At 38.4% G+C, this 13399-nt stretch overlaps 1 protein-coding gene across 1 annotated transcript in view; it reads right to left on the bottom strand.

Moving 5' to 3' along the window:
• Positions 1-12404, bottom strand: part of GRXCR1 (glutaredoxin and cysteine rich domain containing 1) — a gene marked incomplete at both ends in the record, with an annotated part of 37686 nt that extends 25282 nt beyond the window's left edge. The window contains one exon of the mRNA XM_084519008.1: positions 11958-12404. Within this exon, the coding sequence (XP_084375134.1) occupies positions 11958-12404 (447 nt within the window). The remainder of the gene's footprint in view (positions 1-11957) is intronic.
• Between the last annotated feature and the right edge of the window lie 995 nt (positions 12405-13399).

Here is a 13399-nt window from a genome sequence, read left to right as displayed (position 1 = left end):
CTATTTAAATACTACCTGAAGATATTACTCATCTGGGTTGAGATAAAAACAGGCTATTCTGTAATGAGTTGAAGTTGTCATTTGTACTTCACAGTCAAAGAAAATGCAAATAATTTTTTCAGGTGTGCAGTGAGCATACTCACCCCCAGGACCACAAAACACTCTGCTTCTGCTAATGAATGTTCCACAAGTCTCTGAATGAGACAAAGAGCAAAGTTGAGCAATGCTTAGCTTGACAAAATGCTGATGAAGTGCTGACTCGGTCCTTGCTCCGCAACAACAGAGAGCCTTATCACTCAATACACGGAAGTGATGAACAGGAATGTCTTCAAGTTATAGCACTACTTAGTTCTGTATTAACACTGAGAGATAAAGGACCCTGTTTCCCTGCTAAATTACCTAACATAATTGGAACTATGCTTTCAGCTATATCTTCATTACTTAATAATATCTAGAACTTTGGTACTTTCATCTTCAAACTCTGAGTAGTTAATTACTCATTACACACTCAATCTTTGTTTCTTTAAATTAAAGAGCCATGTGCATTGAACACATAAGGTGCATCATTCCTTTTCTTATTGAATGGATTCCAAAACCAAAGGCAGAGATGGAGATTTTTATGTAGACAAAGAGGATGCAACTCCTAGACAGCATAAATATACTAGCTCAGCCCTGGAATAACCCATACTGTTATTCCTAGCTTTGATGTAAAGAGGTACAGATGACTCATCCATCATTTTTGTGTGAGAAAAGTAGATTATATCTCAGTGCAGAACAGTTATAGGTTTCTTGTTGGACAAAAATAAATAAATAAATAAATTATAGGCTTTTTATTTTTTTGTCCTTTTTTTAACCAAATAGATAAAATGTCTGAAAATCAGAATGTAACAGGTTGTATGCTTCAAATGAATACCCCAACCTGTTAGCAAAAGAGCTGCCAATGTAATTGTCCTGTATATCACATCTGTAGTTGGTGAAAATTTTTTAATAGGGACAGTTTAAGCAGCTTTATGTTCTAGTCAAAAGCAGGATTTGGTCCAGAGATGTATAGTTTTAAAATAAAATATACATTTTTATTCTTAAAATTATATTTTCCTATAATAATGTACTTATAATAGGGATATAATCTATATCATGTCATGTAGTTAAATGTGTTGTGGTCAAAGAATATGAATAAAAATGGAGATGCTGGAGTTATTTAAGTTAGCTATTTGCTTTTCTTTTAGAGCAACATTTCCCTGTCTTCTTTGCATAGGTATTATTTAATCCCCTAAATAAATAAATAAATAAATAATAATTTAAAAAAAAAAAAAAAACACAGTAAGAACATTTATTCTAATATCGTATCACATCTTCAAGCAATGTTGAAACTCCATACTGATTATATTTCTGTTTGCTACATACTTTTCTACTAATATGATAATTGATACAGAATGAAAGAATGGTCAGAAAGTTCACTTGACATCTTTTCTTTGTCAATTCTTGCCTTTATCTGTTGTGACTTTAAAAGAGAGCTGCAAGAGCAGCTGAGATAAAACTGCCTGTTGGATGGAACTGCTTATATTGTTGGACGATGGTGGGATTTAGAAGAACAAATGACTTCTCCATTACACATTTGGAAATCTGATTGAAAATATCAGCCAACACCTGGAAAGGGAAGTTCTCAAGATGCAGATTAAGATCTGCAATAGATGGAATGAGCTCTAGCAGTAATGGTTAAATCACTCAATATTCCCTTCTTTAATCAGGAAAGGATGTTTCCTGTCTCTTGTGGCATTCTGCACTTGAATACCAATGAAATGCTTCACTGATGCCTGTGTGGGAAGGGAGAGTCCTTTGCATTTAGGTGCACTACATCAAGAGCAGGATGTGAGCAGCTGGGCAGGAAAAGAACATATTTTCTTTTAAAATCTGCAATTGTGTATGCAGGTTTAGAAACTGTCCACTTTCTGATGTACATGCACAAGTTGCATGGGGAAATACTTTTTTATTAAATAACATTGCACAACTGTTAAAATTCATTAAAATATTAGCAATCAGTGGCATTCCAAAAATCTTACCAGGGTCAATCTCAAACAAATATTTTTTTGCCTTTGCACCAGCATTGTCTGATTTGTCAGTGCGGAAGATAACACTGCATTTTGTTATCAACTTGTGCAGTTATTGGCCAGTAAGCTTTCCCATATTTCTTTGTGACAAGGGAAGGAAGAGTGAGTTTTCATGTGGCATTTCTGTAGTATGGAAGACATACTTCTCTGACATTATTGATGGATGGTGTCTCTAGATATAGTTCCAAAGCAAAATTGTGCTAAAGTTGTTAAAATGTTTTCCACAATTCATACTAGCAATATAGATGGCTTTTCTGTCATCTTTCTAGTCATGTGTGAAATAAGTCTTTACCTCACTGACTTCAGTTGCTCATCTGTGACCATTTCTGTTGCTTTGTATGACGGAGGTTGTAAAGACCTGTACTGTGGCCAACACTCTACAATATGAATAACCGTTCCAAGCAAAAGCACAAGACTGCCTCTTTGGTTGGGAAGCTATATTTTTCCTACTCCTTTTCAAAATCAACAGTCTAGGGATGTTATCCTAATTACTATTTACCTTATAAGATGTGGAAAATTTTAGCAAGATTTAACTTTTATGCTTTGTAATAAGTAGCACTGGATGTTGCAATGAAGAGGGTTTTCATGCCTGAAAGTCAAACCTTTTTCTCTCTTGCTGCAAATTACATTCTTAAGCATATTTTATTGCTCTTTAGCTACAAACTTATGATGCTGCTGAACATTACAGCCACAGGCTAAAGCTCCAGCCAAAAAGAGAGGTATCTCTATAACCACTTCTTTCTTTCAAACTGTTAATCACAAACCTTGTGTTGGTGTAGTGTGTAATAAACTGTCAACAGTACTAGACAAATGTCAGAGCAGGCTGCTGACAGACCAGAACAGTCTAGCAAGCATTATCTGCAAAGAAACATGGCTTCACTTCTTCTCTCTTAAGAAATGAGATGACACATACATGACAATTAAATTGGCAGCAGGTGACTCCTGAAATGTGTTTTTGGTCAACTACTAAAATACACTTTACTTGGGTCATTGTAACAGAGTACCAATAAAGCATGTGTACATTTAATGTCGACTAGCTAGTCTTTGCAAATACTGGTATTTCAAAGGGTTTGTAAATCCTAATTCAGATCTGAAGTAGTTCTGAGATCTGTAAATTACATGGAATCATAATGTAATTAACTTGTTAATAAGTATTTTTGTTAATGTCTTTTATGGCATGAAATGAAAAACATCAGTACACACCTGGAGAACCATACTGCTAAGGTGAAGAAAAATTCTAACTCTTTGAAGCTAAAATTATTTGAAATAAATGAGCTCTATCCTCATCATTAATATATTTTTACAATTGCACAACTGTACTGCTGTGCAAACTAATGACAAATTGGCCCGCTCTAGCAAAATCACAGAATCACAGAATGAAGGTTGGAAGTGACCTCTTAAAGGTCATCAGTCCAACCCCCCTACTGAGCAGGATCACCTAGAGCACATTGCACAGGATGGCATCCAGATGGGTTTTGAATCTCTCCAGAGAAGGAGACTCCACAACCTCTCTGGGCAACCTGTTCCAGTGCTCTCTCACCCTCACAGTAGAGAAGTGCCCTCTCATATTCAGCCAGAACCTCCTGTGCTTCAGTCTGTGCCCATTGCCTCTTGTCCTGTCACAGGGCACAACAGAAAAAAGACAGGCTCGACACTCTCCCCTCATATATTTATGCAGATTGATGAGGTCTCCCCTCAGTCTTCTCTTTTGCAGGTTAAACAGGCCCAGTTCTCTCATCTTGTCCTCATACAACAGGTGCTCCAGTCCTTTAATCATCTTAGTAGCCCTAAAATATTTGCTTCCATGTTTGCAAATGTAACTAAAATATACATCACCTGAGACGTACAATGAGGACCCTTAAATGTCTTGTTGCAAGGTGGTTTATTTGCACATAATCATTAGATCTAAATAAACAAGACTGATGCTAGTAACTAAGCATATAGGATGGTTCGTATTTGTAGACAACTGTATTTCAACTTTCAGCTTTAAGTGTTCCACAGACTTCATTTGTCCTGCGTCAAAGGGATGAAGATATCTATTCGCAAGAGGACAGAGCAAATGAGCTAGCAGGCAGCATGTTGTACCATATCAAAGAAGAGAGAATAACCTAAATTCTTCTTGATGGTCCTAGTTTTAAGAATACTTTGAAAGTCATTTTTTCCTAATTGTCCTCCTGAGTTACCAATTTGAGCTTCACAGACACACACACAAAAAAAAAAAAAAAAAAAAAAAAAAAAAAAAAAAAGTTATTGCTGCTGATTAACATTTAATTTTAACCAGTTCATCATTTTATCTCTGTTGTAAGAGGCCAACTCTCAGAAAAAAAAAATAATCATACTGTTATAATAAGCAGAAAGAACTTCTGCACTAATATCCTAAGAATTTTTTGATAAGCAGTTTACTTAACATTACTCTTTTTCAATCACCAATAAGGTCAGCTTAAAGGAAGAAGAGGCATTTTCCACATTCATTCAAAGGCTGAGCACCTTCTTGAGCAGCTCTGCAAAGTGACATTATGTAAGAATACTAGAGCCGCAACTGGGCTCAGCACCAGTGTTCATCTAGTATTCCAGGTCATCTACCAGACAGATAATTAAGAGAGGATAGAAAATATATATGGTATTTCCCCCTAATACTCTCTAAGTTTATGATTCTTTTCAGCTCAGAGAATTTCCTGAGGGCAATATTTTTAGGAATACTACTTCCTACAACCAGGAGGCACTTTTTTCCATTTGGCATTTGTGTTCATTGCCTGAGAACAAGCACATTAGTTCTTTCTTTCAAAAAGAAAGTAAATGTTTTTGGTTTTGTATTTTTGTTTGTTTATTTGTTTGGTTGGTTGTTTTTTTCAGATTTAAAGGGAGGCAGAGAGTGGCAGAACATGGTTACTTGCAGTCTCTCAGGTCGTGTCTACCTGGATTCAGTCTGCTCTCTACCTCCTGTCCCTGACAAGTAAGTCACAGGTTCCAAGCTTTTCTAGGACACTTTATTGCTGTAGTAATGCCATCACCTTATAATGTGTAAGACTGGAGAGAGAGAGAGAGAGAAATGCAAGTCAAGTATAGTATTTGGGATGACAAGTTGAGACTCAGCAAGCCTGTCCCCCACTCACGCTCCAGCAACTTATTCATGTGGTCTTATGACTGCTTAACTGAAAGTACTACTCCCACCACTGCCTCCTGCAGACATGTTTTGTAACAAAGCAGCATCTGCTTATGTATATTTTGTGTAGGATCCGATCCACCAGGCATGCTCAGAGGACACCTACTGCATCAAGCCCTGAAGTTGAGACAAGCAAAGGAACGCCTATTTTGTGGTTCCCACAGGACATGAGTAGGAGGTACCTGTCACGTCCTGTCAATACCAAGATAATGAGGCACATGGCCAAGGCAGATCATTAGTCAAATTTTCATTAATAAAAGTTGGTTTTTTTTTGTTTTTTTTTTTGCCTTTGAGACAAGGTGGCAACAAAAGAGGGGTTTGGAAAATCAATTTAGTTGTAAGTCCTTATTCAGAAGCCTATCTTTTTTTGAATCTATACCTAAAGTCTTGGTTCACTCTAATACTACATATATGTATTCCATATATAAGTATTCACTGCAGTATAAGCATATCTTCTTCTCTCTGCCCTTTGTTATGCAAAGGATAAAGCCAGAGGGTGAGACTTATTAATAAATCACTCTGCTTGGGAAAGTAGCCACATGGTGTAGACTTCACAGAGAGAAAAATGTAATTGTGTTCTCCCTCACAGCCCAGGGCAACAGCTCTGCTTTTTCACACAGGCTGCTCAATCTGCTTGGACCACGGGTACTTAGACCCCAGCTGGGGTGAGTCTGAGACATCTCTATTCAGTACCAGTTAGTTCTTAGTAGTTGCTTTCTATCAGCAGAAGGGAGAAGGTGAAAACAAAGTGCAAAATGATCTCCCCACTGCTGCTCCCATCCTGCTCCTGCCAGAGTCTGGCTGTACATGAGACTCAAGTGTCAAGGGTGTTCACAGACCAGTGCTAGGAAGTGTCAATACAGTCTCTGTTTCAGGAAGGGCTGGTGTGCACAGATAAGCCTGTTGAGGTTCAAAACTGCACCACTCACATCACTGATGCCTGACTTCTGATGCAAAATGCACAAAGGCTGGTTCTCGGTTGCCTTGCATTTTGTGATCCTGTCTACCTGTGCTAAATTAATAAAAACAGTACAACCAGTGGGGAAATGCCAGTTCAGTTTTATAACATATTGCACTCAACTGCAAATGTAAGTGTGATTTCAGAAGCAAAGTACATGCTTATCTGAAGCAGAACCATATATTTACACTGAGCAGAAAGATTTAATTGTCTGAACTGTCTATGGGGTTTGCCTCTGCTCTGAGTGTCTCAAGAATACAGACTTCTTTTTTTTGTTTGGTGCTTTATAGCTGATTTATAGGAGAATATGAGAGCTGATTTATAGGACAATGTAATAACAATATTAATATCCTAAGTACAAACCAACCCCAGGTTCCTGTTAAAAACTGACAGACCTGAACATTTGTCTTTTTGAATCAGTGTGGCTGTTCAGCAACCAGCTCTGGAAACAACCATTTTTAGCCATCACGTAATCAACTGAATTAATTGAATCACTGTCCCACGTGTTGTGGTTGAAGATAAAAGTACATAGGAAGGTACAAAGGAGGAGGTGAAAAGACAGTTTGACCATTCCAGTAGTGATCCAGATGACCTGTTAACACTAATTTTCTGTAAAAAACACCTTTTTTTTTAGTCATTTGACTCTCTGTAATTATAACTTTTCCTATTCTTAGGTGGATTTCAGTGCTACACTGCTCAATACTTAGTTTTCCAGATTCATGAATACTAAGAACAAACATTTGAACTTTATATCTCAGAGAAGGTAACTCACTGGGGTGGAAAAAACTGTGGCTTTAGGTTATGAGCAGGTTTCCCTGCCATTGCTATAGACAGGTACTGGGAATCCAGCATGTCAATTCCTTCTGCGAACTATGCCTGTTTGGGAGTCACAGGACAGTGTCTATGGATAAGAATATGAAGAGAAAGCTCAGGAGGCCTCTAACAAACTTAGTCCATTCCTGGCATAAGTTTTTGAGTTCAGAGAGTCCAATGATGCTGGAGAATCAGGAGCACAACCAACACTGACCATCCACCAAAGAATCATGGAGGGGAATGATGTTACATCATGACTTCTCCAGTAAAACCACAGACCTCTTCCTCTCTCTTCTGCCCATAGTTTTGGGGATTGCAGTGCTACACTTCAGAGGATGGACTGATATACAGTGTGCCACCCAATCTAAGGCCTTTGCTTTTACTGTTACACCAGAAACATTCTTACCAGTACTTTTCAGCATCTGCCTTCTTTGGAAGACTGTTGCTTTTGTCGCTGTCTTTCATTTTATTTTCTCTGTGGCTTGGTATTAGCCATCCCTTCTGGTTTTGTGAGATCTGCATGTCTTGCAGTGTGTTCACTTCTCCAGATCACTAACAAACAGAGATGGCAATGAATCTAACCACCCTAGAAGCTTTCATTCTCTTAACAAACTCTATCTGATTCTTAACTCTATCTGACTCTTCCTTCCCATCTCTCCCTCTAAATATTAATAAGCTAATTCTTTATCTGGCTGAATATTGACTTGCACTTTGTAATGTTAAATGCTAGCTCTACCTGTGATACTGCACTGGAAAATATCATTAAGACCAAACACATTATGTCCCTCTTCACCCATATTCATTCTCATGCAATGTTCAGAAAGGCATTAATCAGGTCTGTTAACCAGGCCTGCCCTGCCATAATAGATGTCAGCAGGCCCTGCCTGAGAATGAGATCTGTAGCTAATTTAACAGAAAGTGACCTCTCAGAGCATATTGGAAGGCCAGTGTAGTGTGTAAGTTTGGGATTAGAGGAAAGGACCCGTGATGAAACTGGGAATGAGAGGAGACCTGTGTGAAAGCTCTGACTGAGCTCCATTGCTGTGCACAGCAAAGTCTCACATGAAACAAACATTGCACTACTTAGCAATATACTGGGCAACCCGAGGATTTTTGCTCTGCATCGCCTGGAAGCCATCACAGGGACAGCCTGTTCAGACACCCAGACACACATACACACACGCAAAGTAATTATGAAAAGAATTAATTTTATTTCAAGGAAACAATAATAATTTCTGTTCTGTTTCATATGGGAAAATATAGGATGCATTCAAACCTATTCATATTTTAACAATGTCCAGGTTTCAGTATTAGAAAACAAACACTTTAGTTACATGAAGAAAATAATTACTTTATATATTCAGAAAAGAGCTTATGCCCCTGTGTAATCAGAAGGTCACTTACTTAGCTCTGGAACTGCCAGTGTGGTCAGATTTAATATTTCAATTAAGATAATTTCACTCATTCTGAGAAGGTGGATGACCAGGAATACCAAGAGCTCATGGTCCTTTCAGGGTTTTGAACCATGCACATTTCTCATGGATAAAATATTTCTGACTATCTGACCACTGTAGTGTCAGCCTGTACAAATGAACTTGAGGCCACCCCTCAGGTCCCAAGTGAGGTGGATTTGGCTGCTGAATGGGCATGGTGGTGGGACAGGATGGACATAGTGGTGGGACAGACTGGACACAGGGGAGCCCCAGCAGCCTACTTTCTCCAGGAGATGGTTGCTATGGGAATGTTCTCCTTGTGGCATCACCCCTGGAAGAAAAAGGCTGGAGGGATTGAAGACCTGGGGAAGGTCTTCTATGGGAAGACACCATTCCCCATAAACGGGGCTGGTGTCTTCCTGCATTTTTGTCCCTAACACTTCCTGCCATGGAGCAGAGATGCTACCCTAAGCACATGCTTCTCTGCCCCACACCTCTGCCCCACAGCTGTGCACGGATGCTCCTGCTGGGCTCCCCAGGCTCCTCCCAGGGGGAAGGGAGATGCAGCTCCTACTGTCACTATGCCGCAGCAGCTCGTGTCCAGGGACAGTCATTGGCCAGGCTAATGCATGGGACCTAGTTCATTTTAAGAAATGCCTGAAATTGGAATTTGGTGGCTGTGCTGGTGATGGAAGTGCTTGGCATGTGGTTGCAGGAAGATGTAGCTGGGGCTGCACATCTATTTGGTGGTATATATATATTCTCAGACCAATCTTGTATCATACAATAACAATATTTTTTTTTTTTCCTCTACAAATACTGCCTGTATGTCTCACAGTATTCACATTCCCAAAAACTCCAGAAGATGTAAGGTTTCTGCATGAGACTGTTGTGGGAAGGAGCTGTCTAAACCAATTCTGTAGAAAGGCTGTAGTTAGTAAATGGGGAAAAATTAGTCAAAAAGTCAAGTATTCAATGGAATATCAAAAATACGTAGGAATGCTTTCATCACAGGCATACCAGAAGTTTTTCTGAACATCATACATCAAAGACCTTTACTGTGTGACTTAAGGACCATTTAATGAATCCCTGTTTACCCTTAGAATATCTGAACAAAGTGACTTATTTTAAAGGACAGTTGGACTTGAGGATCTTTGCGGGTCTCTTCCAACTGAACTATTCTATTCTATTCTATTCTATTCTATTCTATTCTATTCTATTCTATTCTATTCTATTCTATTCTATTCTATTCTATTCTATCCTATCCTATCCTATCCTATCCTATCCTATTCTATCCTATCCCATTCAATTCAGGATAATAGGGTAATAGAGGTGTGCAGGTGTAGTCTGAAGAATCAAAGGACAGACACTGCAGAAAAACAAAAAAGTACTTTCACAGTCACAGGACACTCGCAAATACACAGTATTTGACTTCTTGCATACATATTTTAGTTAATAAGTGATCTATTAAAACTAAATAATAAATGTTTGCATTCAAGAATTTATCAGTATTCAGTTTAGGACTGTCAAGAGGTCATGAACATACTTTGAGATTACAAATAGCTGATTTGACACTGATTCTGAGAATTGTATGATGAGGTCATCTACTGCTGAATCAACAAAGGGGCAGAAACAGGCTCTCATCAAGGATAAGAGATTCCATATACATTTTAGCTGTTGTTATACATCTGCTGTTGCTTTCCCAAGGGAAGCAAAACATGTAATTGTAGATGTTCTCACATCAATCAAGTGAACTTAGGAAAGTGCTCAGATCAAGGGATTTTGAGTTATATCTTTTTACAGTGACATATTTCTATCTTAATATATTTTTGAATCCAGAATGGTTGTTGCTCTCTACATGGTATTGCTGCACAATAAACTGTCTGGAACATACTTACAGAAAACTAGAAATTATCTTACAATGTTATCCTAAAAAATTATACTCCATTTGTAGCTAGACAGAGTATGATCTTATTTCAAATCAGGATCAGGCCATTCCAAATCAGCCCCAAAGACAACTTCTCTGTTTAGCTCTTCTCTGTGCTCACCAAGTAGCACAGAAAATTGTATCACAATATGACATAAAAGATATGCAAACAACCACCCATTTTCACTATACTTCAAACTTTATCTCTAAGGAAACAGGATCTTGTAGGAAAATAACATGGAGCAGGGTCTGGAATCAAGGTGGGAGAAGAACACAGACAAGTCCCGGCTAACACTTCTTAACTCATATCGGATTAGAAAAAGTCCCCAGTGAGTTTGTCAGAGCGGGGAACTCAAGAGCAAAGTTTTTGGTGAGTAGCTTGAAAGAAAGCAGTGCTTTCTCTGAGTGCTCTGTGATATAAAGAACAAAACACAGACATTACAGATGATTCATCATTGAAGAAAGAGTCATCTCACACAGAAACATCAGTACTGACAAAAAAAATAGGTACAGCATAAGGGGTGAGTTCGTATTCAGAAGCAAGAGAATGCTAGTCCACAGCCATTCCTAAAATATTATGAAATGACTTAGCTTCAGAGTAACAAAGAACTTTTAGAATATTTAATTTTAATACAAAAAGCCGTTGTTACTAATATCAAATTCCCCATGATTTAAAGCTGCATAAATTATTTTAAAAGAAGGCACTGAAGGCACTATAGGCTAATTTAAATAGGCATCATAATTCTGGGTTCTAACAAACTTTAGAGAGAGTTTGGTTGCATACCTGTTCCTTTGTTTGAATATTAATGACTGAAAGACCTGAATAATTATGTAGATAAATTATATATATGAACTAAATTTTTTAGAACTTTATCTTGAATTTTCTGAGGCCTGTATTTCTCTGCCTAAGGGGTCAGCATGTCACATACTGTTTCAAATACAGATATTCTACTCCTTCAATAAAATGAATGGAAAACAGACATTAATAAAAGAGACTAATAAATTAATAAATGTGACTAAGATTTCATTCCTCTGAAATTTTCATGTGGGAAAACAGTCATTGCTGCCATCCTGCATTTAATTTGATCTACTTTGCAGATTAAACACAATGGAATTTAAAAGTATAAATATTTACATGTAGGGGACAGTAGATAGCATTGCAAACTCATTAGAACTAATACAAGAGAGGTGGAAACATGACACATCCTTGTACATATCCCCTATACAGATCTTTGGTAAAGTCCCAGTTAATTCCTCTATTTTGTTTCTTTCCTGGTCTTGATGTGAGAAGCACAGTATACCCAGTGCTCGTAAGCAAATTTTAGGTCAATTTTGACAGAAAAATATCACAGTCAGCTTGGAGGGTGGAGCCAAAAAGAGGAATGAGACTGTGCTGAGAAAGAGCAGCCAGCAGCCAGCAAAGGGGAGGAGGCAGAATTGAATCCAGAGCCTGAGAAATTGTCAAAGAGAGATATCTGGACAAAGGAACAGAATAACGTGCAACATTAAAAGGGACAGATACTGGGCCTAGAGCCAGCTGTACTGCATCACTTACCTGAAATACTTTTGACAGATTGTCAAAGAGGGCTTGACCAGCGCTGACTTTGTGCTTGACACCTCTGACAGTGCCATTTTTGCTGAGAATGTTGACTCGCTTTGTACCAAAACCCTTCTCTTTAGCAGCTCTGACTAAAATAAGCAAGTCATCCTGCTCGTTTTCATTCTCATCACACTCAGACCCGACGTGTCCATTCTGCTGCCCTTCCACCTCACTCAGACGGCTGGTCTGGTCGGTCTCCGAGCTACTGGCATATTCAGAGTCCAGCGAGTCAGTGGCCTCCCCGTCAGCATAGACCTCCTTCAGCACCCTCCCGCTGTGAGAGGATGCCACACGGAACCGAACCTTCCTCGACAGTCTCTCGCCTTCCGCCTTCACCTCGCTCTTAAACATCTTCTCTTCTACCGATATAAGCAGTTTGCATTGTTCCACTGTAGTGCCCATTGGATCTGCCAGTTTGTCACGCTTACCAACAATACCAGCACTGTTTTCTGCTGACAGGGGTTCTCATATTAAGCCAAAGAGGATCCCCAAGAACCTACACTGCTGTTCGGCAGTTAATAATGGATGTGTTTGTGCTATGGTTACCTTTAAACTAAAACCCGTAAAACGATATCTTCAATTAAATATTAAAGAGCCATTGTGTAGTTTTTAGCACTAAAGAAGAAAGGGAGAAATTATATTAATTGAATAAAAATTCAAACCTACCCATGATAAACCCAATAACAGACATTACATGAGTTTATATAAATGTAATTTTTGTTTGCTGAGGAGGGCAAAAAGGAAGAAAGAGCTTTCCACGAGATTTATAGAGTCACAACTGCTCATGTACATGACACCTGAGGTGAAAATCACGAATTTCAATATCGAAGAGGAGTCAATGATGGGCACATCTTTCATCATGATATTTCATTCACCTACCAGTCAGACCTCATTTGCCAGTTTCCTTTCTGTATAAGCTTACAGAGATTAGGAGGGGAGCTATGACAGTACTTGGAGTTGCTGGCATTTACATAAACTAACAGAGCAGTGGAGAAGCAATTAGTCTCAATTTGTTGCAGAATAACAAGGTGATATTAAACAAAATTTAGCCACTGGTGTCATCAGACAGCAACTATGGTCTCTGTTCTGTTTTGGGTTCTCAGTGGACTGGAATAAGGGAAACTGAACAGAAGAATAGGAGAAAGCTAATTAATTGGGGCAATATGTGTCAAACAAAAGAAATGTAGGATAAGATGGATTACACAACAGGAGAAGCAAAAATGTTCCATACACACTCTTTACAGCTTCTGAAATTATCTAAATAGGGCTAGAAGGCACCTAAAGAAATCACTTAACAGATTGCCTACTCCAAAGTTAACTATATCTTTACATGCCATGATATCTGAGTGATCTCCTCAGAAATCTGCAGTAATTAAATTATTTTTAATATTTTTAAT

This window comes from Aythya ferina (genome assembly GCF_964211825.1).
Source record: "Aythya ferina genome assembly, chromosome: 4".
NCBI classification, from domain to species: Eukaryota; Metazoa; Chordata; class Aves; order Anseriformes; family Anatidae; genus Aythya; species Aythya ferina.
Note: the sequence above shows the minus strand (reverse complement) of the source record. Positions and strands in the feature narration are given on the sequence as shown.